Raw genomic sequence first — 27,458 nt, forward strand, 5'->3', positions numbered from 1 at the left:
AACAAAACAAACAGACATAAACATAATAAGTAAAAATATAAAAAAAAAAATAGGGATACAGCAATAAACATTGTGTTATAATCTTAATCAATACAAAGCACATCAGCAAAAAAGACAAGTCTTGAAGAATACGAGAATTATCATAGAACAAGAACACAATGACGGGATGAAGAAGTACTGATCCACGTCAAATGGATATCAATAAAACAAAGTAAATAGTAAAAGAAATATTCATAAAGACAAATAAAAGAATAGTATAACCTTGGAACAGTATATATGTTCCTGGTATAACACGTTATTAAGATGATAAACAACGTTACTACCCAGAATCTATACTTTAAGACCATCGTGTATTATTTGTGAAGTTGGTACGGAATATTTATCAACAAGGTCTTGGTACCTTCCGATGAACTTTTTTTAGAAAAAATAAGAGACGTTCTTTGACATATCCCTGGTTCATCAACTTTCTGCTCAGATACTGGTGACGTTTTACAAAGTCTGAGTAGGAGCTGCAACCTCTTGAATACCGAATGAGTTGAGAAATGTATATGCATATATATGCAGGTGAAGTTGATATATTGCTACTATGGTGGGGGACATAGATAATTTCAAAATTAAAAATGTCTCGTTTGCCATAGATTCTGGTACTGAGATGATGTGGATGTCAATTTCGAAGTATAGGTCTAAACAAGAGGCGAAGACAGAATTTCGGTCAATCTATTGAACAATTCTTCAGTTGAACATGCAGATGAGCCGGCAATGTACAGAATTTTGTGGAGCTTAGGTATCTAATACAAGCAAGGTAAATCCTCCGATTGGTCGTTCAACCCCGAGACGCGCGTTTCGTCTACAAAATACTCATCAGTGACGCTCGAATAAAAAAATATTTAAAAGGCCAAATAAAGTACGAATTTGAAAAGCATTGAGGACCAAAAATTCCTAAAAGTATTGCCAAATACATCTAAGGTAATCTATTCCTGAGGTAGAAAAGCCTTATTTTTTTAAAAATTCAAAGTTTTGTTTTACAGTTAATTTATAATTATGTTTGTTGTTACTTTTGTTTATGTCATAAGTATAAAGTTACTTATATGACAAATAAAGATTATTATTGCATAGCAATATAACATTTCCCACAGAACGTAACCAAAAGTTAGCGTGCAATAATTATATAATAGTTCTTTAAAAACTGGTCATTATCAGGGGCGTAGCTACCTGGAGGCACGACAGCACGTGCATCCACGTCGTTTTCACAAAAAAAAAAAAAAAAAAAAAAAAAAAAAAGCAGAAGCGAGAGAGATGAGTTGGTCAATCGGAATCGGAGACTGTTGGTGTCTTTTCCGTCTATCCCGGATATTAGTTTGACAACCTAGTTACAATTGTTGATGAAGCTGTTCATTCAGAAAAAGATCGAGTAGCTCCGAAGTTGCGTCATGTGCACATTGATTCGGCATGCAAAAAAAGAAATGGCAAAATAAAAATTTATAAATTGAATGTTAAAGGAAACACCTATGTTGTCACTTTTTTTAATTGATGAAATATCATTAGATAACGACATTTGGTTTCAAAATAATTTTTTTTTTGGAGATTATGACAAAATCGGAAGGTAACTTGTATCTTTTACAAGATTTTTTACTTTTGAATTTGTAATACTCAGTCTATTCTAAGATATGTAGTTTTGGAGCACATTTTATAGTGTACAGTTCATCAGTTTGGAATGAGATGTACCAATCGGCATTAGAATTATCAGATCCCTTCGATATCGTTGAAAATATGCCGAGGCGATGTGGTTCAGTGACAGACTACCGAAGCCAATTACCCTGCAACCACGCCAAAACAGTATTGGAAAGCCTCATTATTTTTTGTGTTCATAGACCATATGGTAAGGCAACTGGAGAGTGGAGTCGCGTCAAGTTATCAGAAAATCGCTTCTTTGTGCTTTATCTCACGGCTTCATCGTGTTGTAGGAAATATCACAAACGAACAAATCTCAATATTGTCTGAAACATATGAAACTGACCTAGCATGTAATTTTGACGAATTCAATTGGGAGGTCGCTGGATGCCGAACACGTACGCTGGTTTATAACATCTCGCGAGTGCTACCATGCCATGATGGTCCTGAGATCTATCAGTCACGGTACTACGTATGTAATTGAAAACAAATGTACGATCAACAATGAACAACGAAAGTTACATAGCATTACCATGATTACTGCATGTTCATTAGGATTTCAGTGTGAATGTTGACAAAGTAAAAGAGAAGTTTGTTTCTGTCCTGACCCGAAGAGCAGATTTTGGACAATTTTGAGTAAATTCTGTATCACAAATATTTGTTGTTTATGTATTACTATATTCAGAAGATTTATTAATAGTTTTACATTCATAAATTTTTATCTACATATAGCTCCTCTTTTAACCGTCCTATGACCGAAAACCGAAAAAAAAAATTCTGCATAATAGGGTCCCAAAATTTTTTTGCTTCCACATCGTTTCTTTCTAGCTACGCCCCTGATTATCGTGATATATGGACTGCCCACAGGACAGTGGCTATGACTAAGATAGTGATAATGACTGAGCCGAAGGCGAGGTCATTATCGCTGTCGCAGTCAATACCACTGCCCTACGGGCAGTCCATGTATCACGATAATGACTAGTTTTTCAAGAACTATTATGTTTATTTCATTGAGAAACTATGTTTTGGAAAATTCTCATAAATTCAAAATGCCTTCAGCGAACTCGAGCAGTTGTAAGAGTGAAGACCAGTCGTAGTAATACTGCCACAATGATTCATTTTAGTGCAATTTTTCAGTAGATAAATACTTATTAATCAAGTTATCTTTAATTTTATAATTAACGAAAACATATAATAAACAATTCAACAACTTAAATATAATCATATATTAAAAACAGGAACATGTTTTATAAAACTTACATCTCTCTAAAAATAGATAAATCAGATAAATCACGCCCCAATGGTCATTATCAGACGGAAACCACGCCCCAACGGTCATTATCAGACGGAAACCACGCCCCACCGGTCATTATCATGTAAAAGTTCGTTAACGACCGATTTTCTGGTCCGTTTTTTTCTGTTAATGACCGATGGAATTTATTACTGAAGAATAATGAATGTCATGTGACCCCTTTTAATCCAATAAGAGAATCTTATTCTCAACCGATATGAAATAAATTCTAATATTCCACTATTGCAATAAATCTTCAAAATTCATGACGTCATCAACGACAAAATCTTAGTTTAAACCAATTTTTACTCTCAAATATTATATTGCTATACAATAAAAGGGTTATTGCATGAATATTGGGGAATATTGTCCCTCGTAGAACATATATTGCACTCGCAAGCTCGTGCAATATAAAATTCTACTCGGGACAATATTCCCCAATATTCATGCAATAACCCTATATTATTATTATGAACATTTCAATGATAACTCACGTCAAGAAACAGTTTGGTTAATGGCCACCACTGAAGGTCGTATTAAAATCGGAAGATATACTTCAAATGACATTTTTTCAGTAGGGGTGGGTCCAGAAAATAGTTTACCTCACAACTCATCCCCCCACCATGCCATCTACCCCAAATCTTAATATAACTCTAGAGAAGACGTAGATACTCTTTCCGAATGGATTAAGTTTGTGAGGTCGTTGATACAAATTAGAATTAAGAAACTGAATGGGTCTATCAATACCCATACTAATTCAAACTTTAAAACCCGAATGTTGCAAAACACTTGTCTTCCTCAATGAGTCAATGACAAATATGTTGTTGTCCCCGCAGATAAAGCCCCAAACAACATCGTTTTTATGTGTAAAACTCATTACATTAACTGCTTGATAAATGAATTAGGTATTAACACTCAACATTTACCCTCATGACACTTACCAAAGAGGAAATCCTGGAGAATCATAGGTCTGTTCTATGTTCCTTTGGAATTTCAACCAAAGATGAAGAACTAGATCTTCCATCGATGTATAGGATACATAAGACAATAACAATCAAAACCAAGGAGTAAACAAAGACTCACAAAACCAAAGGACATTTACATCAACAGTTATAAATAATAAATAAGAAACAACACGAACTCCACAAAAAAACGGGAGTGAAATCAGGTGCTTCGAAAGGGTAAGCATTTCCTGCACCGTATACAGCATCCGTCGTGTTATTTCTTTGTTCAGTTCGGTAATGATGGAAGGTTATTATGACTGAGAAAGAATATCAGATATAATTTCTGACACACTTTTGTCATAATGGCCAATCAGCTCATGATGGCGACCGTAAAATTTCTTGAGTGATGACCTTAATTTGATTGATTCATAGCCCTGTCTTAGCAACCTTTGAGAAAGCAGTATTCCTCGTTCAACAAAATCAACGTACTTTGAGCTAGCTCTAGAGTGACGTATCAATTGAGACACAAATACTCCATATGCTGGTGCCACTGGGATGTTGCTACACAGAAATGGAAAGTTGACTACAGGAAAATTAAAATCATCGCGTTTGTCATAAATTTTGGTATTCAACCTACCATGTCTACCATCAGTAGTCATTTCGAGAAAAAGGTAAACTACATAAGTGTTCTTACAAACAACGGTATATTGCTGGGTATTCGAAGTGCTCCACGAAACCTCTTTCTAAATAATTAATATCTAGTTTATCATCTATCAAAGACGGGCTTCAAAGTTATTGCGAAACTGCCTATTCTAGAGGTGGCGGGAGTCAGATGTTGATACAAAAAATTCCAAAGATCTTTTAGAGTACATACAATCTTAAACTCCTTCATCTTGCAAAAGTATTAAAACATTTGACTTTTCTACACTTCACACAAGTATTCCTCATTCCAAACTAAAAGACAAATTGAAAGAATGGGTAAAGCTTTGTTTCATAAAAAAATGGTCAACGTAGATACAAGTATCTGTCTTGGGGAGGGATAAATCCTACTTTGTAAAGAATCACTCTGATTCAAACGAAAAATTCTCTGAAACTGACATTATCAAGATGCTTGATTTCTTGATTGACAACATATTTGTTACGTTTGGAGGACGTGTTTTTCAATACTGTCGGCATTTCCATGGGAACCAATTGTGCCCTTTTTTCTTGCCGACTTGTTCCTTTATCATTATGAGACTGACTTCCTACAGAAACTTCTTATGAAGAAAGATAAGAAGTTAACAATATTCTTTAACTTTACTTTCCGTTATATAGATGATGTTCTCTCACTTAATAAATTCAAAATTTGGTGACTATGTTGAACTCATCAATTCCATCAAATAAGAGATAAAGGATACAACAGATAAAGTTAAGTCAGTCTCATATCTTGACTAACATCTAGAAATTCACAATGAGGGTCGGTTGAAAACAAAACTTTACGACTAAAGAGATGATTTCAGCTTCACATTGTGAACTTTCCATTTCTATGTAGCAACCTTCTAACAGCGCCTGCATACGGAGCATGTATCTCCTAATTCAGTGATACGATAGTCCCGGGTTGTATTTCCTATTATGGTTTCCTTGATAGAAACTTGCTGCTAACAAAGAAGCTATTAAACCAAGAGTTCCAAATGGTTATCAAATTGAAATCATTCCTTTGTAAATTTTACAGACGCCATCACGAGATGGTAGACCGTTATGGAATATCCGTTTCACAGATGATATCGGATATTTTCTTTATGTCGTATCTTTTATCCCGATACCCCTTCGAGAATGTGACCTATCGAATTAAACTATTTACCGGGTTAGTAATAACCCATTCTCATGTCCATTTCTTTGTATTTCCTATGCATGAAAAAAAATCTGAAATTATTGGTGATGATTTAGAAATTCATAATTAGTTAGTAAATATTTGGCATAGTCGTAGTTCTAAATGAAGAACAACATTTTAATATTTCAAAACTAAATTTCTAAACACTTTGTTGGAATTTTGGGTCATCAATGCTCTTTAACTTTGTATTTATTTGGCTTTTGATCTGAACATCACTTGTGGGTCTTGTGTGGACGAGGCGCATTAAATTATAAGCCAGGTGTCTTTTAAACTTTTGGCATGTCGAAATGCACTATTGTATTGTTTATTTGTGTATTTCTCAGTTCTGAATGTTCTTGCATTTATTTGTACTGTAGTCCTGTCATGTAATGTTGTCAATTTCGTGTTATATTTATATTGCCATAGAAACGCGAGGTTTGGCTAGCCACAAAGCTAGGTTCAATCCATATTTTTGATTTAAAAGTCCTGTACCAAGTTGTTATTTTATGATTCGTTTCTGTGTGTGTGTTACATTGTCATTTTCTTTTTTGTTGCACTTCAGTGTTTCTGTTGTTTGGCTGTTTTCCTTTTACAGTTGATGTGTTTTCCTCAGTTTTAGTTTGTAACTCGGATTTGATTTGTTTTCTCTCAATCGATTTATGACTTTCGAACAACGGTATACTACAGTTGCCATTAGTTAATCCAACTACTCGAACGAATAAAGACGGCCATTAATAGTACCAGGAATTTCGATTTCAAGGAGACAAATTAATATAAGCAAGTTTCTGAATCCTAATTGTAAATGTGTTTATAAAATATACTTGTATTATTCATATTAAAATATTGTTTACATCAATTTCGATGAAGCAAACATTAAAATCAATTCAATAATAACATTTTTTAAATGCAGATTAAAAAAAATCAAACAGCTGCCCAATAAAAGATCTAATGAAGTCAGTAAAATCAAACACTATGTAATGAGGGGGGCAAGGGGTTTAGCTGTTATGCTGTTATGGGGCATTTTAATTCTTTGTTATGTTATTTTGAAAATATATTTGCTGTTAGCTGTTATTGTCTTATTCTTTGTTAGCTGTTATTGGGCTTTTAGTTTTTTTGTTATCAGTTATTTTGATAATGTATTTGCTGTTAACTGTTATTGAAAATTGGAATGATAGCATTTTTGTGACAGCCAAAATTGAAGATCATTGGACATTGGAGTCTACCACTACTAATATGTTGGTCCCGTATTCGGAGAAGGATTCCATTAACATATACCCATCACAGAAGTGAGGTCCAGGACAATATTTCAGTATATCTTATAATTATCCTTTGTAATACATTCCATTTTTTTGGAACATTTATTTAGAATTATCTTATTCTTTTGTATGAGGATAATGTTCCTTGTTTCCCGTACGAACATATCAAATTAGAACAATTCTTAATTTGACAAAAAGGGAAACATATGGCCAGGAATATCTGATAAGGATCTCAATTAAGGACTAGGTCCTTACAACCAGTTAACCTTTTATATTATATGGTATAGACTCCGCTCTTTTCAGAGCAGAACCAAATACATTGTACAATGAAAGTTCCCACCATGTACTGGGTTCCGAAGCTGCACATAACTGTATATAAACAATACATCAAAGTTTCATGAGAACTGCTGAAAACATTTTAATTTGAGTTATTGTCCGAAAACTGGAAAATACCATCTTTTTGTGGCCCCGCAACGAAGTTGTCGGTGCCATATAGTATTACCCTTGTTTAATGAATAAACCCCTTAACTGAATAACATAAAATCGAAAATTAATAAAAATTAAAAGGGCGCTTACAACAATAGATATAAACAGTTCAGCAGAGTTTCATGAGAACTGCTGAAAACGTGTTTGTGTTAATGTCCGAAAACTAAAAAATGCCTCCTTTTTAATTAACAAAACCCCTTAACTCGGAAACGTAAAATCTAAAATTTATAAAAATTGAAAGGGAGTTCATGTCAATAGATATAAACAATTCATCAAAATTCCTTGCAAATTTGTGAAAGGATTTTTGAGATATTATCAGAAAACTGAAAAAAAACACCATTTTTATTGAATAAAACCCCATTTCTCAGAAACTTAAAATCTAAAATTTAAAAAAAACGATAGAGGGAGCTCACGTCAATTGATTTCCCAAAGTTTTATGTAAAATGGTTAATGAGTGTTTGAGTTAATGTCCGACATGTTGACGACGGACGGACATGAATATACCAAATACATATCTAGATACATAATTCTAAAAAACATTTTCATAGAAAATGGAATTAATTTCAAAGGATTATACCCGTAATAAGAAATACTGGATTTGTCAAGGACCCGACTTATTTCAATATTTCATTTACTGTTATCTGTTTTTGTCCATTTTAATTCCTTGTTATCTGTTATAAGCCAAATCAATTTGCTGTTTTGCTGTTATTGGGACCCCCCTTGCCCCCCTCTGTAATGTAAATACTTCAACAATTAGACCATTATTTACAATACCAGAATACCAGAATCTTCCTCAATATCAATAAGTTGTTAAGAGTAATACTACCTGACACTGGGCGCTTTGCTTATCGTATCATTGCGAATTGATATTACCATCAAACCTGTTAATGATCACTTTACAAATAATCAGGAAATACTTGACACGTGAGAAAAAAAAAGATTAAAGTTGTCTACAGGAAAATACCATAACGTTCAGACTATAAACAAATGTTATAAGTGAGGCATCATACCATTTATGGACATATATAAGAACATGCAAGATCAGTTAAAGTGTCTAGGGTGTAGAATTAACATCACATTTGAAATAAAATCGACATGCAATAAAGCACTAATAGCATTTTCCTTCAGGGAATCATGAATATAGGTAACACCTAATCACATGCAAGACTCTGTGTTCAAAGCAATTTTCTGGACGAACGCTGCATATTGCTGGAGCAATATAATAAAGTTTTATCATCTTATAAGGTCACTTTAACAATTGAATCCTAGAGAATAAAATTGAGAATGGAAATGGGCAATGTGTCAAAGAGACAACAACCGACCACAAAACAGACAACAACAGAAGTTCACCAATAGGTCTTCAATACAGCGAGAAATTCCCCCACACGGCATCCTTCAGCTGGCCCCTAAACAAATATATATATTAGTTCAGTGATAATGGATTCATGCTAAACTCCAAATTATACACAAGAAACTAAAAGTTGTTTTAGTATCATAAGCGCATAATGTATTGTAGTTGAGTGTTAACTCAAAGTGTGCAAAACACTACTAGTTTGTTATACTCCACTCAGATTTGGGTAAAAGAGGGAAATAAAATATGAAATAAATAAGGTTAGAGCTTAGCCGATTATAAAAATCACCATGAAGTCTCATTAAATACCCTAGTAAAACAGACAAAGGCAAGTTGATGGAATGTGGAAAAATGGATTGATCATTCCGTCTATGAGTTCTTGGTAAGCTAATTTTATCGTGTGATAAGTTGGGCCAATGCGCTTTTGTGTATTAAATTACAGGGATTTGAATGAAAACAGAGCTTTTAACGCTTATCCTTTACTGCAGGTTGATAACTTGCTAGTTAGTTTGACCGTATTCATATACTGAGTCCAAATGAAAACGCAACACTTTGTTTTTCAAAAATAAAATTTATATTAGAAATGATAATGTATCAAAATAAATTGTTCTTGAAAATTAACAATTTTAACAATAGATCGATATCAAACAAAAATGCTTCATTGTCATCTGTCAGGCGCAATACATAATCGAAACATCCAATGTCGAATCATCAACTCACAGTCCTAACATAAATTGTAACAACCCCGTGGTGCAGTGCAATCTCGACAGCGCTGTGGAATTGAAAAGTCAGAAGAATACATCCTTAATGTGATCCCGAGGAATGTTATTCCACTTGTCACGCAAAGCAAACTCAAGCTGACTTTATGATATTGGTGGTGGTTTTCGTCGTCTAAACCATGTCAAATCTGATGCAAAATTTCCTCGATCGGACCAAAATCTGGCGAAAAGCATGACTTTTGGCCAAGGCGGGTGCCAAATGTCTAAGTAACCACCACTGACGGTTTTTGGTACATAATGAATGATTTTTGGTCTACAGAACTCAATGTTTACTCCAGACGGCCATTTAGATGTCACTAAGGAAAGACTGTGTGCTCTTTAACAATTTCTGCGCAATTGGTGCTGTACTGAAATTGCTCAAAAGGTTCTACCGTGACCACCATTGAACTCTCGTGACCTTTGGACAGCCATTGTAGTCAATATTGGATATGTTAAAGACCAAATGTATCATTCTTGCTAAGAGTTTCTTGCGTTTTGTACCCCTGGATGTGGATTATCATTAAATGGTCCATGTTGGTTGAATTTGTGGATGATTTGGGTTATTGTAGAGGCTACAACTTCAGTCTTCTCGAAATTGTATGCTATGAAAGGCTTCATTGGATCATGCCCAAAAAAAATACGTATCGCTAATTGTCAGATAGTGCTAACATTTACTCAGATGTTTTTTGCAGTTTCTTAACAATAAGGGCGGGAAAATTCATGACATTAGCCAAGCTTTTTAAAAATGACAAAATTGTGAAAATGGTGCGTATGTTGAAAAGCGGTGAACTCGGTTTATGTCCGTTCAAAATAACCCTTACTTCGCATTTGTTCCAAAAATCACTCAACGGTAAAGTTGTCCATAATTGTCTTAAAAGTCATTTTCGACCAACTATACAACGTTCAAATATAAATAAAATAAAAATTATATAATTTTATTGAAAAACCAAAATGTTGCGTTTTCATTGGCACTCAGTATATGTTGTCCAGCATGATCTTTAATCTGAATATAGGCAGTTGAAATGCAACGCTGCACATCAGCCGAAAACTGTGTTTGCTGATTTGTGATAATAATGAATATAACCACTTGCAACACATGTTTACATTGCTATTGTCCTTAATTAAAATATTATGATAAGAGTTCATGCTTTTGGATTTGAAGGGTGCTCCAGATAATTTTAAAGGTTGATGGACATGGTTTTAATTGGTCAACAATTGGTCGTTTGTTTCATATATCTTGATGACAGACTAGGTCTAGGTGGTTCATTCGATGACATGGCTACATACAAGTACGTTTAAAGTATGTAGCATTGTGCAAATGAAAAATTCAGACAAGAGTGATGAACTGTTTTCAAAACAATAAACCTATTTGGTACACAATTTCTCGAGATTTCTATCTGGCAGTATGAACTTTCTCTTTATTTTTAGTTTAAAAGGACAATTCTATAAAATAGTTTTTTGTGTTGATATGATTTATTAAAAATAAATTATCGATGTCTTTTCATTTTGGCTTGCTGTCTCAAAGACATATTTTTAATAAATATCTTAATTTTTTTTATAGTGAATGTTTATTATTTGAATTTCGAAATTTCTATTCTTCCCATCACAAATCAGTCAGCCATTGAACAATTGCACAGTTGATGGAAGTCAGAACCTCATCACCACCTAAACAATATCCTCTTCCTATTCAATTGAATGGAGCATATATATTGTTGAAAATGTCTTTTCAATTAAGATTAATCTAATAAAAAAAGGCAATTTTCAATTCAGAATTGACCATGGTAGCTTACTGTCAGAACAATAGACACCACAAAATAGGCAATTTTCAATGCAGAACTGACCATGGTAGCTAACTGTGAGAGCAAAAGACACCACAATATGGCTATACTTATATAGCTCATTTTGACTAAGTGAACACAAAATTTTGATAAAAGACAAAGTGTTAGTTTAATTTTATAAAAGAGCATATTTTCAAACTTAGCAATAAATAAATTAACTAAAATATACATCAACATTAATCTTATAAAAATGAATGTAATATAAAATACAAACAATATTGCATGTTTTGCATGAGGAGATGAATTAAAACTAGAGCCTGTGTCGCTCACCTTGGTATATGTGAATATTAAACAAAGGACGCAGATAGAATCATGACAAAATTGTGTTTTGGTGATGGTGATGTGTTTGTACATCTTACTTTACTGAACATTCTTGCTGTTTACAATTATCTCTATCTATAATGAACTTGGCCAAGTAGTTTCAGTGGAAAATGTTAGTAAAAATTTACAAATTTTATGAAAATTTTTAAAAATTGACTATAAAGGACATTAACTCCTTAGGGGGTCAATTGACCATTTCAGTCATGTTGACTTATTTGTAAATCTTACTTTTCTGAACATTATTGCTGTTTACAGGTTATCTCTATCTATAATAGTATTCAAGATAATAACCAAAAACAGCAAAATTTCCTTAAAATTACCAATTCAGGGGCAGCAACCTAACAACCAGTTGTCCAATTCATCTGAAAATTTTAGAGCAGATAGATCTGGACTTGATAAACAATTTCTCCCACTGTCAGATTTGCTCTAAATGCTTTGGTTTTTAAGTTATAAGCCCAAAACTGCATTTTACCCCTATGTTCTATTTTTAGCCATGGCGGCCATCTTGGTTGGTTGGCCGGGTTACTGGACACAAATTTTAAACTAGATACCCCAATGATGATTGTGGCCAAGTTTGATTTTATTTGGTCCAGTAGTTTCAGAGGAGAAGATTTTTGTAAAAGATAACTAAGATTTACGAAAAATGGTTAAAAATTGACTATAAAGGGCAATAACTCCTAAAGGGGTCAACTGACCATTTTGGACCTGTTGACTTATTTGTAAATCTTACTTTGCTGAACATTTTTTCTATTTACAGTTTATCTCTATCTATAATAATATTCAAGATAATAACCAAAAATAGCAAAAATTTCCTTAAAATTACCAATTCAGGGACAGCAACCTAATAACGGGTTGTCCAATTCATCTGAAAATTTCAGGGCAGTTAGATCTTGACCTTATAAACAATTTTACCCCGGTCAGATTTGCTCTAATTGCTTTGGTTTTTGAGTTATAAGCCAAAAACTGCATTTTACCCTTATGTTCTATTTTTAGCCATGGTGGCCATCTTGGTTGGTTGGCCGGGTCACCGGACACAATTTTTAAACTAGATACCCTAATTATGATTTTGGCCATATTAAGTTAAATTTGGCCCAGTAGTTTCAGAGGAGAAGATTTTTGTAAAAGATAACTAATTAGTTATCAAAGGTACCAGGATTATAATTTAGTACGCCAGACGCGCGTTTCGTCTACATAAGACTCATCAGTGACGCTCAAATCAAAAATATTTATAAACCCAAACAAGTACAAAGTTGAAGAGCATTGAGGATCCAAAATTCCAAAAAGTTGTGCCAAATACGGCTAAGGTTATCTATGCCTGGGATAAGAAAATCCTTAGTTTTTCAAAAAGTTCAAAGTTTTGTATACAGGAAATTTATAAAAATGACCACATTATTGATATTCATGTCAACACCGAAGTGTTGACTACTGGGCTGTAAACTAAGATTTACGAAAAATGGTTAAAAATTGACTATAAAGGGCAATAACTCCTAAAGGGGTCAACTAACCATTTTGGACCTGTTGACTTATTTGTAAATCTTACTTTGCTGAACATTTTTTCTATTTACAGTTTATCTCTATCTATAATAATATTCAAGATAATAACCAAAAATAGCAAAAATTTCCTTAAAATTACCAATTCAGGGGCAGAAACCTAACAACGGGTTGTCCGATTCATCTGAAAATTTCAGGGCAGTTAGATCTTGACCTGATAAACAATTTTAGCCCTATCAGATTTGCTCTAAATGCTTTGGTTTTTGAGTTATAAGCCAAAAACTGCATTTTACCCCTATGTTCTATTTTTAGCCATGGCGGCCATGTTTTTTGATGAAATGGGAATTAAAACACAAACTTTATTCTAGATACCCTAGGAATCAATCAGATGAAGTTTGGTTTGAATTGGTTCAGTAGTTTCAGAGGAGAAGATCTTTGAAATAGTTTACGACGACGACGGACGCCAAGTGATGGCAAAGGCTCACATTTCCTTTCAGGAAAGGTGAGCTAAAATTCAAATATTTTCATTCATATTCTTATCTCTTAACTGTACAGTCATTTGCATTAATTTATCATTTTAATATTTTGATAACCATTTTTTGTTTAACAATTTGTCTTTTGCTTAACATGACATGTATCAAAATTGCAACTAGTTTTCCTGTGATATGAAACCCACCAAAGAATATTTGTATTTAGTTAAAATGAAAGCACAAAATTATTGTGGTTGACTTTGTGACTATATCTATCCCATCTACAGTAGAATCCTAACCATTTGTATCAAACATATAAAATTGAATTATCCAAATCAATCTTTGAAAGCCTGTTTTCGTTGGTTAATGATATTGTGTAAATGTTCAGATCATGAAAAAAAATATTTATTCAGAGACTCAAAAATGATATTTCTTCCAATATGAGATAGCATAATTAATGATAACAGCTTAAGCGAATATTCACCTGGTTGTACCCATCCTCGTTATTGTGGAAAACTTCCAACTTATCCCACACCAAAAAAATAAAAAATAACTAAAAAATGATTATAACTGAATTTCAGTTTTTTTCTTTATAACAATGACAAAAATATTAAAATATGGGAGTATTTCTTCAAATGTGGTTAGTGCACTTCTAAAATATGTAAATTGTTTTCTTTAAAATGTACATAAAACAATTTGTAATTTTTGTTTTAAACATAAAAATGTATGAGTTGACTATAAGTAGTGTTATAACATAAGGTGCACAATTTTTAAGTATGTGTGAGTATTTTAATAATTGGTTTGAAAACTATTGAAGTTAATTACACAAAACAAATAACTTCACATAAAACTCAATTCAAAATTTCAGGAAGCTCTGATTCATAGTTTCTGAGATGTGATAGACTGACAGGCAAAGTTAATGTTGGTTATCATGTGTTATCAGGGGGGTGTGAAATTTAACAAGGGTGTAAAATTTTGTACACTCATATATTCACCAAATCAAAAAATTAATTTCGTATGACAAATTCCTTTAACCATTTTTATACTTAGATGATCTATGGAAAAATTCTTTCTTCCAATACACATGTTTACATACTGGGGTATAAACCATAAAATTTGCCAAAACATAGATGCCTTTTTTTAACCCTTCACAGAGCGGCTTGATAGTTTGTGCCTTCTATTAAATGCAGTTGATTGGTTAATAGTTATACTATGGTGAGGTGTTATTTACATTCAGATATTTTACCAATCAGATTGCATGATTTTTACTTCATAGGAAATATAGCAGTATGTCCCGTCCTTGGGAATAGGGTGATGAAAATATAAACAGTTGACTAGAAAAGCAAAAAAAAGAAGACAAGATCACTACATTATAACATCAGATTCTGGTGTCTCTGTTACAGTGTTAATTTGTACTGAACTATTGCTCCTCACAGATGGCGCTATTGTTGGATACTTCAGATGAATTCTGTTCTTCACAGTACCAAACAGAAAATGTCCTAATCCTGCTCCTGAAATTAGAACAACAAGAGCTGTCAAAATGACAGTAAACCGGATTCTTTAACATTTATTTGTGTTCTGGCATTTATCAATATCAAACTTGACTTCCATGTTGTCAACAATAACAACATATAAACTAAGTAACAACATATTAAAATTTTAAAAGGTTTGGTTGAACGGTTCATGAGTAAATGCACGGACACAACATTTTATAAACTTTCAAGAACCGTAACTCCTGAATGGTAAAAGTCAAAATCGTCATTATTGAACTTGACCTCCATTTTGTTGTCAGTAACAACATGTTAAAATTTTAAAAGGTTTGGTTGAACGCTTCATGAGTAAATGCACGGACAACATTTGGTTGCCGCCCGCACGCCCGCCCGACTGCCTGACCGCCCGCCCCCCGTACATCCCCAAATCAATAACCAACATTTTTGACACAAAAATCCGGTTAAAAATGATATATTAGCAATGTTTTGTTTGAATGATACTTTTTTGCTGCTTTTATAAGATTTCTTCCCTATAATAGTCAATATTTTTTGGAGCTATTCTGTAGTTTTATTCTTTAATGCATACATGTATTATAATTAGAATTCAAGTCAAATCTGTGATTAGATTTTTACATTTTTTAAGGATTTTGTGAGTTATTACTTTTGACAAATATATGTAAAGTTTTTGTGTCGTGAACTGATGCATCATATTTGTTCATTAAAATTTTGTTTAATTATATTTAAACATATAAGAACAAAGTTAATGATTGTTTAAAGAGACATTTATGACAGACAACACAAATGCTACTATCTATACATATTGTTCAGACAACACAAATATTACAACACAGATACGTCTATCTATACATATTGTCCAGACAACACAGATACTTCTATCTATACATATTGTCCAGACAACACAGATATAACAACACAGATACTTCTATCTATACATATTGTCCAGACAACACAGATATTACAACACAGATACTTTATTCATTTCGAGCTAATTACCAAACAATACAGAAACTCCTTCCGATTTTGTTATAGGACATTAAATCTTCTTACTAAACAAAACAGATATTCTATATCCATATATAAAAGGGCAAAACAGCTTTCAAGCAAAAAAACACAGATACTCCAATCAATAAATTATAGGAAATAAAATCTGCTTACCAGACAAACACAGATAATCCTATCCATACATACTAGGCCATTACAGATACTTATCAAAACAATACAGATACTACAATCAAAACATTACAGGATATTACATCTACCTACCAGACAGGACTATAGGACATAAAATGTACATACCAGACAACACAGATACTACAATCCATACATTACAGGATATTACATCTACCTACCAGACAAGACTATAGGACATAAAATGTACATACCAGACAACACAGTTACTCCAATCCATACATTATAGGATATTACATCTACCTACCAGACAGGACTATAGGACATAAAATGTACATACCAGACAACACAGAAACTCCAATCCATACATTATAGGATATTACATCTACCTACCAGACAGGACTATAGGACATAAAATGTACATACCAGACAACACAGATACTACAATCCATACATTACAGGATATTATATCTACCTACCAGACAAGACTATAGGACATAAAATGTACATACCAGACAACACAGATACTACAATCCATACATTATAGGATATTACATCTACCTACCAGACAGGACTATAGGACATAAAATGTACATACCAGACAACACAGATACTACAATCCATACATTATAGGATATTACATCTACCTACCAGACAGGACTATAGGACATAAAATGTACATACCAGACAACACAGATACTCCAATCCATACATTACAGGATATTACATCTACCTACCAGACAGGACTATAGGACATAAAATGTACATACCAGACAACACAGATACTACAATCCATACATTATAGGATATTACATCTACCTACCAGACAGGACTATAGGACATAAAATGTACATACCAGACAACACAGATACTCCAATCCATACATTACAGGATATTACATCTACCTACCAGACAGGACTATAGGACATAAAATGTACATACCAGACAACACAGATACTCCAATCCATACATTATAGGACATAACAGCTAACATGATGAGAAATCCCAGGACAACATTTATAATATGTGTAATGAATGCTAAACAGTGGTACTTCAATCTGAAAATTAAAACAGAAAATATGTCCATTGATCAGAAACACTTGCTCCAGCTTCTTGGTTTGATATTTTTAAAATTCATATCTTCCAAATGAAAAAAAAAACATGAAAAGAAGGTTTATGTGACCCATTCCAGTAGTCATATGGCATATTTCAGATGTCTGACATCTATGTGATCTCTCTGTTATTATATTATCTGTATAGAATCTGAAGTAAATTAAACCAAAGAAGAGTAGTTGGCAAATGTCATAAAATTTTCTTTTGTGTTTTGTTTGTAGGTCAAACAGTGTTGCTCAAAAATCTATCAAACATTTTGGAATGCTATGAATCTACAAAAAAAGCTTATTTCATTCACAATTTAGCAACTTATTACATGCAAGTATTATGCACCAGCAATAATGAACACCATCTGCGAGTATGGTCTTGAGGAAACGATGATAGTCCGTTGGAAGGGGACAATAAATGGCTGACCCGTGTTAAGAGAGAGTCAAATCTCTTGCACGTTAAAGACATCCTTGTGGATTTCGAAAAAGAGTGGGCTAATGCCGCTACAAGGCAGCACTCGCACTCGCAAAGTGGAAAGGGATTAATATAAGTTGCAAAACTTGTTTCCTAATCCACTTTAAATAAATATGTTTAAACTAATGAAATTATTACCATTAGAAATATAAATATTTCATCTTTCTTTAAGTTCCTCATTCATAAATTTCAGAGCTGGATGAAAAAAATTTAATCAGTTTAAAGTTATCTGATTGGGGGAGACAAAACTCTTTGTATTGTGCTACCTCAATTAAGCAAGGTTAATTTTATGTAGAAGCTGAGTGAGGACATATATAGCTACTTTTTTCTTCACAAACATTATCACTAATCATGAAGAAATGTGATCATTTATGTTATGTTCAAGCTCATTTACACTAGTTTTTGGTGGGGTTCCTGTTGATTATTCTTTAGTTTTCTATGTTGTGTCATGTGTGCTGTTATTTGTTTGTCTTTTTCATTTTTAGCCATGGTGTTGTCAGTTTGTTTTAGACTTATGAGTTTGACTGACCCTTTGGTATCTTTCGTCCCTCTTTTACAGTATCATCATCCAATAACCATTATTCTAATATGACGTGCTTCTTTCGCTTTGAAAACAACACCGTGATAAAATTCTCGATATATCTATACTTAGCGCAGACTCCAAGATGTACACAAATGGCTGTTTAAATATGCCTCCCACGTAAATCCACATGTATCGTAACCTATGTGTAAACGGTTGTGGATTTCCCTGTGTTAACAATTACAATTGAATAAAACCCTACAGAACATTTATTCTGATTCTGTCGCATAACAAAAAGAATTTACACATTAGAGAACGGAAAAATGGACAAAAACAAAATAAATTAAAATTCCGCGAAATTCCAGTAATGATTTTGGCACATTAACCTCATTTCAAAACATGACGTCATACGAATGAAAACGTCAAAGCTGAAGGTTTTTCTATTGTGTTTACATTCTAAACTCGGATAGAATTGCATTAAAATAAAGTATGGGGTAGGTGTTGCTTGTTTTCTGTTCTATTGCATTATTCGCACATTAACTGATTTCAGCAAGTCAACATGGCGGCTCCTTGGTTACAACATGTCAACAGTGAATTTGACGGTAGCTTACGATAAAAAATGTAAATTTAAAATTGCAAATGTTGGGTTTTCTGAGAAGTAAAAAAAGTAATCACATTTTTTTCTAGCGGTTAGTTAAGAAATCATTCATGCAGGTTTATTAGATTACATTTATCGAACAGTGGGTAAAATGGAACAGCCACACACACAGTCTACCCATCATCGCTTCAGTTTTTTAATGATCGTATTTGTCCTATTAGAATCGAAATAATTCATGGAAGCCATAGATTTGTTGTAAATTTACACATGGCCTGGGCCGTGATATTCGTTAATTTTATCCCTCGCTAACGCTCAGGGTAAAATTCGAATATCACGGCCCAGGCCATGTGTAAATTTCCAACAAATCTATGGCTTCCATGAATTATTTCTTAAACAATATCTCAACAGTATAGGTAAAATGGAATAATTCCATACATACAAAATTTTCAGGTAAAGGTTTTGTGAGTAGTTCTCTCAAAATATATTAAGGCAACCCCACCTTATTATATCTATATACAGTTTATTTTCATCATTTTGTAAATATTTTAAACATAAGAATATTTACATACTAAATAGTGTGTTAAAATTACATTGTTAGGCAATCTATAATTTTATTTGTGTACTTGAATTAATCTCTGTACTGATTAATCCACACTCCCATAGATTTGTATGTCATATGCTGCTATTTATAGGCACTTATATACAGCTAGGAAGATAGACATTAGAAAACAATTTCCCAGAAAAAAAGTCTTTTTGACCTTTATATAATTGTGTTCTCTAACATCTTTAACCAATAATTTAAAGCAATTTTGTCAACTAATACCTCTTTGGTACATCAATTTGAAGAATAAATTATATACTTGATGGTTAAAAAACTCTTCTGTCTGAAAATATTGTATCATTCACTTGTAAACCTTGACAGTTTTCTCTACAAATTTCCAATTTGATGAGAAAATGCAAAAGTCAGTCAACATAACACGAAAACCAATATAACGTATTAGATCTTCAGTGGGACAAAGTATTTCTTCTAGGATGCTACAATAAACGATTTGACCTGTCATTGAATTGCATAAAAGTAATCTTGTCAAAGATTTCATCAAAATTTCATAGAAATAATACATCTTTTAAAAAAATCATGAAAGCTTAAATATTGAACAGATGACTACAATTTTTGAATGATCAGTTTTACAATTGTTGCCCATGCACACAGCAAATTTTTAGCAGTATAATACTTTACTTTCTCAAAATAAAATTGTGAAAAAGCATGAAATGAAAAGACAAAAATAACAAGAAAGTGTAAATCAATGACAATTTGATGTTGATTATTTTCTTTTTTTTTGGACATTTATCTTCATTTAAAAGGCTTAAACAAGAAATCACGACTAAATTAGAAATTTCTGGAGTTTATTGAATTTTATAATACCAGATGGAATAAACTACACAATAGATTGGGTTTTAATGTTTAATTTCCTAACAAAACAGGTGACAGTTGAATAGCTTTAGTTAAATTTTATTGAATACTAGAAACATAATCTTCTAGGTCTTGACCTTTTTAACTGTTGCACAGTCATTTAGGTATAAAATCATAGTTAACTTCCTAATTTTAGACAATATTACATTAAAGGGGAAAATTCGCAAAAAAATAAAATTTGATATTATGTTTATCCTAAATAAATAAGCATATTCCCAAAACATATCATACAAAAATAGCTAGATCTAAGATGCAAAAATGGTTAAATAATGATATGTTGAAAAAAATAAAGATTTTTTTTTTTTAACTTGTATGTGTTGACCAAAAAGGTTGTGGCTTATCCCCTTTAAGTATTTGTGATCACAAAGGTTTTTAGATACTGCAAAGCCATGAAATTTCATAGCAACTTTAATGTTGATGATATAGATGATACATGTTTGACAAAAAGATATTGATATCTGAAAATCTTAAACCTTAGACTGTATCTTAATGAAAAGTTCAGAATAACAATATTTTAAAAAGTCCTTTTCATAGTAAAATATGGTTAAATCAACCCCGCAAAAAAAATCAAGATTTGAACTTGAGATAATGTCTTGATCATATTAAAGCTTCTCAGTGGCGGATCCAGAACTTTCACAAGGGGGGGGGGGGGGGGGGGGGGGGGGGGGGGGAATCCAGTCATGCTTCAGTGATTCCCTATATAATCAACCAATTTTTTCCCCTCCCCTGGATCCGCCTATGCAAAGGTCTAAGTTTCATAACTGCTTTGACAACAATTTATGGTTAGAACACACTTTTTTAACCACAAAAAAAAAAAAAAAAAAAATGAAGATAATGAATGTAGGATCAATATGCCTTGCTTCCACAAACAAAAGTTGCAGGTCCACCTAAAATAGATGTTAAAATATAAAATATTTTTTATCTGTCTAATACCTACCTCCTTTTTCTGATGCTTTCTATAGAAGATGGAATGGACAGTGAAGAAAAGAGAGGAGCTTTATCCTGACTATGTACATCTGTTTGACCATATGTAAGAGGATGTTGTCTAACTCGACTTTCTAAGTACAGAAACAGTACTCTTAATCCTTCTAAACATAATGTAACTAGTCCTACTATAATACAGACATAAAACAAATCTGAAAAAAATACAAGAATCATTTTTACATGTTTAACAATTTTTAAATAAATGAAATAAATTCTTTAATGTTTTTGGTTATTTGTTTCATTCATTCGTTTCTAGATTTACCTTCATAAGAGAACACTAGTCTCCATACTAAAAAAACTTTCAAGCTAAGGATATAATACGAATACTGAGAATAGAGAATGGAAATGTCATAGAGACAACAAAGGTCACCAACAGGTCTTCAACACAGAGAGAGAATCGTGCCCAGTAGAACAGCTTCAGCTTATATTCTTGAGTGATATATGACCAAAAGGGAACTTAAACAGCCAAATCTACTTAAAGTTAATATTGCTTGATAGTTTTGGAACCTATTGGAACCTTCAATTCATACAAAGGCACTTGTCTCAGAATTTTTTTCCCCTATATACCTTAATATATTAAGATATAAAGGAAAAAAAATTCCGAGACAAGTGCCTGTGATGTACAAGTACCTGTCCACTTTGTATTTTTTTGTGTTTTTTTATTAGATGTATTTCTATTTGTATCCATCTGATGAGTTCAGCCATTTTTAACTGATTTTGATAGTTTGTATTTATGTTTTACTGTTACACCACTGTCCCAGATTAGGGGAGGGATAGCATCTATAAACTGGTTTAACCCAGCCACATTCTGTGTGTGCCTGTCCCAAGTCAGAACCTGCAAATCAGTAGTTGTTGTTTGTTGCTGTGTTACACATAATTATGTTTTTCATTCATTATTTTTAACATAAATTAGTTTTAATTTTAGACAGTATTTATTACTGAAAAATTTACAACAATAAAGTATTATAATGTTACAACAAGTTCAAAAAAATGTATGAGATTTGGAAACAAGTTTTGAAAACCTTTTATTAATCTGTCTCTGAGACATAAATTAAGCTGTTCGTTGTCTCGTTTGAAATGTTTTCCAATTGTCATTTCAGGGCATTTTAAAGCTAGCTATGTCGTATGAGCTTTCCCCATTGTTGAAGACTGTACAGTGATCAATAGTTGTTAATTTCTGTGTCAATTGGTCTACTGTGGAGAGTTGTCTCATTGGCAATCATACCACATCTTATTTTTATATTGTATATATTGTCTTTAAACTTCCATTGACAGATTCATAGATTTCTCTATTTTTCTCATCTTTTTGATGCTGCTTTGTTTCAGCAGTAGAAAGAACAAGGTAAATAATCAATATCTAGTTAAGAGATTTCAAGCTTCTACTATCTTTTTCATGTCTAGTTGTGCGTAAAATGTTTTGTTTGTGCATGGGTTCTAAAATGGGGTACTTTAAGTGGCCAAAAGAAGTATATGAGGGTTAGAACCTTACAGGAAAATTTTAAATGTCATGTTTAAATGGTTATATCTTGAGAACATGAGTAGAGAAAGAGACAACTTAAGTACTGATCATATTTCCTGAAGTACTGTGGATTCATTATTATTCGTAGGCAGTGGCGGATCCAGGGGGATTTTGGGGTTGGCCCCCCCCTTATTTTGGACGATCAATGCATTTGAATGGGAGCATATAGTTGGAACACACACCCCCCCTCTTTTTACTCTGGGTTTGGACCCCCCCCCCCTTTTTTTTTGAAAATGGCTGGATCCGCCCCTGGTAGGATACCAATTTTCATGGATTTTGTGGGAACAGTTGAACCATGAAATTTTCAAAGAGTTACAATTTTTCTATAGGCTTGGGTGCAGACTTTGGCAAAGCTATGAAATCAAATATCCATGCAAATTCAAGTTTTTCTCAATCCATGATAATTAGTATCCACCGAAATGAATCCACATGCAATACTTAAGGGTTTAACAGTCAACTGTCATCATGTTTTAAATTACACTAATAATAACTTTAAATACTGGAAGTGGTACATGTATCCCTGAAAGGATTTTTTTCCCTACATTAAGTTTTCATAGATTATGTTGTATAGCTGCCAAGAAAATATTCAACTTGAAGTTTTACACCCATATTCTATATATAAAAATTATTGAAGGTTGATTCATTATAAGAATCATCTGGTATTTTTCATTTAGACAAACCAAGTTTGGTTCAAATATCTGGTTGTCTTTTAGGTGCAGAAGAAAACATTTTTCAACAGAAGCTAATCTACCTAAGTGAAGGAAATATATTGCACACTCAATTCAGTACTGTAAGGTTGACTAACATTAAAACAAATGATGATTCTTTAACAAAAAAACTTGCAAGTAAAAGGATTGGATGCATCAATATACAAATATAAATGTGCAACAAGTGGAGACAGTGGCACAGTACTTATTTAATACCAAATATTAAATATACATTTGTTTGCTTTTAAACAACGATATTCATAAAAGTATATAGGAGACAAGATAAAATTAGTTTCACAGTTGTGCTAGTGTCCTGATACGATATATACTGGGTCCGTAAATTCTATATTGGGTCTGTGCTTCTAACCCAATATCGCAGTTACTTATGCCATATATATTGTATTTAACAGATCACTATAAATACACTGTGTAAGTATTATATATACCACGCTATTTACAAGTTAACATATTTAAACGACGAATCCGCAGGATGAATTTCGTTTAAATATGTTAATGAGTAAGGCGTGGTGTATATGTTTTGTAACATCATTCAAAAGTGGCCTGGTGATTTTTTATCCAATAAAAAAATAGTGGGAGTGTCTATTTAGCCCACTGCTTAGCACACACACGAGAAAACCGATCCAGTTGGGAATAGGGCATATTAGATATGACAAAAAGTTATTTTTCTAAATTGAGCGACTCAGGTTCCTCTAAGACACATACCATTTGATTTTTTGGGGGCCTGTGAATCTTTAGAACAAATTATTCTGGCTCTATTTGTCATAAAGAAATTCTTTAAAAAAAAGATTTTCACCAAAAAAATTGTATTGCAACAAAATTTAATTGCATTTATAAAATAAAATATTCTGGCTCAGGTATAAGCAGCACCCCCCCCCCCCCCCCCCCCCATTGTAAGAGGTCTTGAAATTATTAAGTCAGAGACAGAAATAGAAGTCCTATTTGTAAAACAAATGAAATCCTTGTCCTCATGCATTTACTGAACTGTCCATCACATGGAGACGTACCATAGTGGCGGATTTTAAATCATGGTTTTAACATAAAAAATATCAGATAAAGCCATTGTCCAAGCTCTGCCTATCTAGATGAAGTTTCAAGGACAAAGTATGTCAAGATTCTTTTTAATGGAATAACATATAAATCTTTATTTCAAACCATGGTTTTTCAAAAACTGAACTATTAGTAAAGCAGATTATCATGTAAAAACTTCAAAGAAAAAATGCCATATTACATGTTATGTTACAAATAATAATACACTGATCACTACAAAAGTAATGATGCAATTTATCTCTATAACTTCAGGAAACTTCAGAAAAAACTGATGCAGCACAATGTTAAAATTACTATATATCTTATTGTATATCTCAGACTCTAAGCTATGACAGTGAGCTGCAGAATGGCTTTAATGAAAAGGAGGGGGTTCGGAGGTGTCCTGGTTTAGATAATCTAAAAATAAACAAATAAATTTAAATCCGCAAAAAAATCCCTGATCCTGAAAGGGTAATTCCTGATATCCCAAGCTTAAAAATGCCTGATCCCGAAGTCCTGATAAAGGTCCTATCCCCCTCTTTAATACTACTTACCATTTTTGGTCTTCACTGATATACTTTCAAATAAGAAATGCTCAATGGAGAGTTTTGCAGAGAAATATTCCTACAAAAAAAGGACACTTGTACTTGTAATGTAATTGTAGCATTATTATAAATGTAATGCAAAAAACAGAAGGGGAATGTGAAGATTCCAAGAGATAATCTAAAAATGAATAAAAGTTTAATAAAAACAGACAACACAAGGGTTAAAACATATAACATTGTTTTCATTATTATTTTACTACAGAATTACTGGATTTTTTTTTTCATTTTTAATATCACTTCTCTTTCAATATTGTGAGAAAAAAGTATACTTCTTTTGATATACTTCTGACTATTAGGCCCCAAAACAGGTATGTGTGTTTACTGTACCCCTACCTACCTTAAAGTTTTGTTTGCCATTTTTGATTTTAAAAGCACTGTTTAAGTCACAATGTTTCTCCCATAGACTCAATGTAATAAAAAAAAATCCCTACCTACCTACCCTGTTTTTTTCAGCATGTGACAGTAAACACATATTCTATTTTGTTTGGCCTTAAAGTAACTTAAATCACAGATTGAAAGATTTGTGTAAATAGTTTCAAATAAAATTCCCTGGTATGGTGGCATACAAAAAACAATGAAATATCACATTTGCATTTAGTTTAGTAGAAGGATAATTGCAATAGTTCTATTTCAATTGATTTTTTAAGTAAATTCTTTAGAAACTTCAATTTTAGAAGATGCACTGGTTTTTTATTTTGTTTTTTTATGACTTAAATATGGAGGGAAAGACAAATCTTCAAATTAAATTTTGACTTAATAATTTCCAGAAAGAGGTATTGAAAATGTACCATTTCAACAACAACAAAAATAAGACTATTACATGAAGGTGTTCATTCTTCATTGGGAAAAATATTTTCCTTACAAATACCTTATAATTTCAAATAGCTGTATGATTGGGAAAAAAAATAGATCATTTGCAAATCATGACAGTTGTCAATCACTGACTGATTTTGTACATACATGTATATCTGTACTCATATTTGCCTGTGAAAAAAAATTAGGATAACAGCATTTGAAAGAGTTTGGGAGTATATAGGCATATCAATACAAATGGTATTCAATTACTTTAACATGCACAAGATAGTTATAAAATACTTTCATAATTCTTATCAATTGCTTTATTTTGATATCTTACTGTTTCACATTAATTTATAAATAGCAATATTTTATAAATTTATGTATACGAAAGACCTAGCTATAAGCATGTGTATGCCCAAATTAAGTAGCTGTACAAACACTCTTCTTAAATTTAGGGCAAATACATGTAACATGTCAAAAGGTAGCAGCAGAATATCAAATCTGTATATTTCTTATATATCCATTGGAACATGTATAAAGGCACATGTATGTTACCTGAGAGAATTGTGTTTATATCATTTAGTATCAGTGAGGATTGTTTCATCAATCCATTTATATTGGTATTCAAACTTGGGCAACTCTGTAGTTTATAGCCTCCTTTTGTTAGTATATAATTTGTTAGCATTTTGTTATTGATACTTCTGGTAGGTTAACTGTCACACAAATCCTGGTGTAAAGTAAGATAAATAAAATAAATAATTAGAATTTTTATGTTATATGATGCTGATTAAATTTGTACTTTGAAATCTTTGATTTCAAAACCTTTACAAGCATCCAAGAAATATGAATGAGGAGACCTGCTTCACTATAGATGCCGTCAAGGATCAGTCCTTACACAGTTACAGAACCCTACTGTGTACTGGGACCTGATCCTGTTTTTGGCCAATTGTCCCACAGTGATTTTTGATGAGGGTTTTTTTTTTATTAAGTTGCGGATGACAGGACACCACAAACAACCAACTGGCACTAAAAATAAAAGCTCACAGTCAGTTGCTGTTTTTTTGGGCTAACATTTAACATTGAATGCAAGGTTATATAACTAATTTTAATGGCCACTCACTGGCATCATATGCATCATTTTGTCGGTTGAAATTATTTTCCTATCAGGAATATTTTATTTTCTACTCATTGTCATTTTATATAACTTATAAGGACTAAAATTAAACATGCTTCCTTTGTTTTGTCAACATTGCAGTCTCCATTTTGAAG

At 32.5% G+C, this 27,458-nt stretch overlaps 1 protein-coding gene across 1 annotated transcript; it reads right to left on the reverse strand.

The window, feature by feature from the left end:
* Positions 1 to 11,528: 11,528 nt before the first annotated feature.
* LOC143064260 (protein SLC31A2-like) lies at positions 11,529 to 27,458 on the reverse strand. The gene is made up of 5 exons (XM_076236957.1): positions 27,310 to 27,458; positions 25,341 to 25,410; positions 21,467 to 21,665; positions 17,308 to 17,423; positions 11,529 to 15,237 (listed from the first exon to the last, which is right to left on the reverse strand). Exons 1-5 carry the CDS (start codon positions 27,325 to 27,327, stop codon positions 15,092 to 15,094), a joined length of 549 nt encoding a protein of 182 aa, XP_076093072.1. The 5' UTR covers positions 27,328 to 27,458; the 3' UTR covers positions 11,529 to 15,091.

This window comes from Mytilus galloprovincialis, chromosome 2, assembly GCF_965363235.1.
Source record: "Mytilus galloprovincialis chromosome 2, xbMytGall1.hap1.1, whole genome shotgun sequence".
Classification (NCBI taxonomy): Eukaryota; Metazoa; Mollusca; class Bivalvia; order Mytilida; family Mytilidae; genus Mytilus; species Mytilus galloprovincialis.

What these genes read in the sequence shown, in the direction of transcription:
- LOC143064260 (XM_076236957.1), bottom strand. An exon ending in ATCAGTGAAGACCAAAAATG is followed by an intron (nt 21,666 to 25,340) that starts GTAAGTAGTATT and finishes TATTTTTTTCAG; the next exon opens with ATTTGTTTTATGTCTGTATT. An exon ending in GAAAGCATCAGAAAAAGGAG is followed by an intron (nt 17,424 to 21,466) that starts GTAGGTATTAGA and finishes TTTAATTTTCAG; the next exon opens with ATTGAAGTACCACTGTTTAG.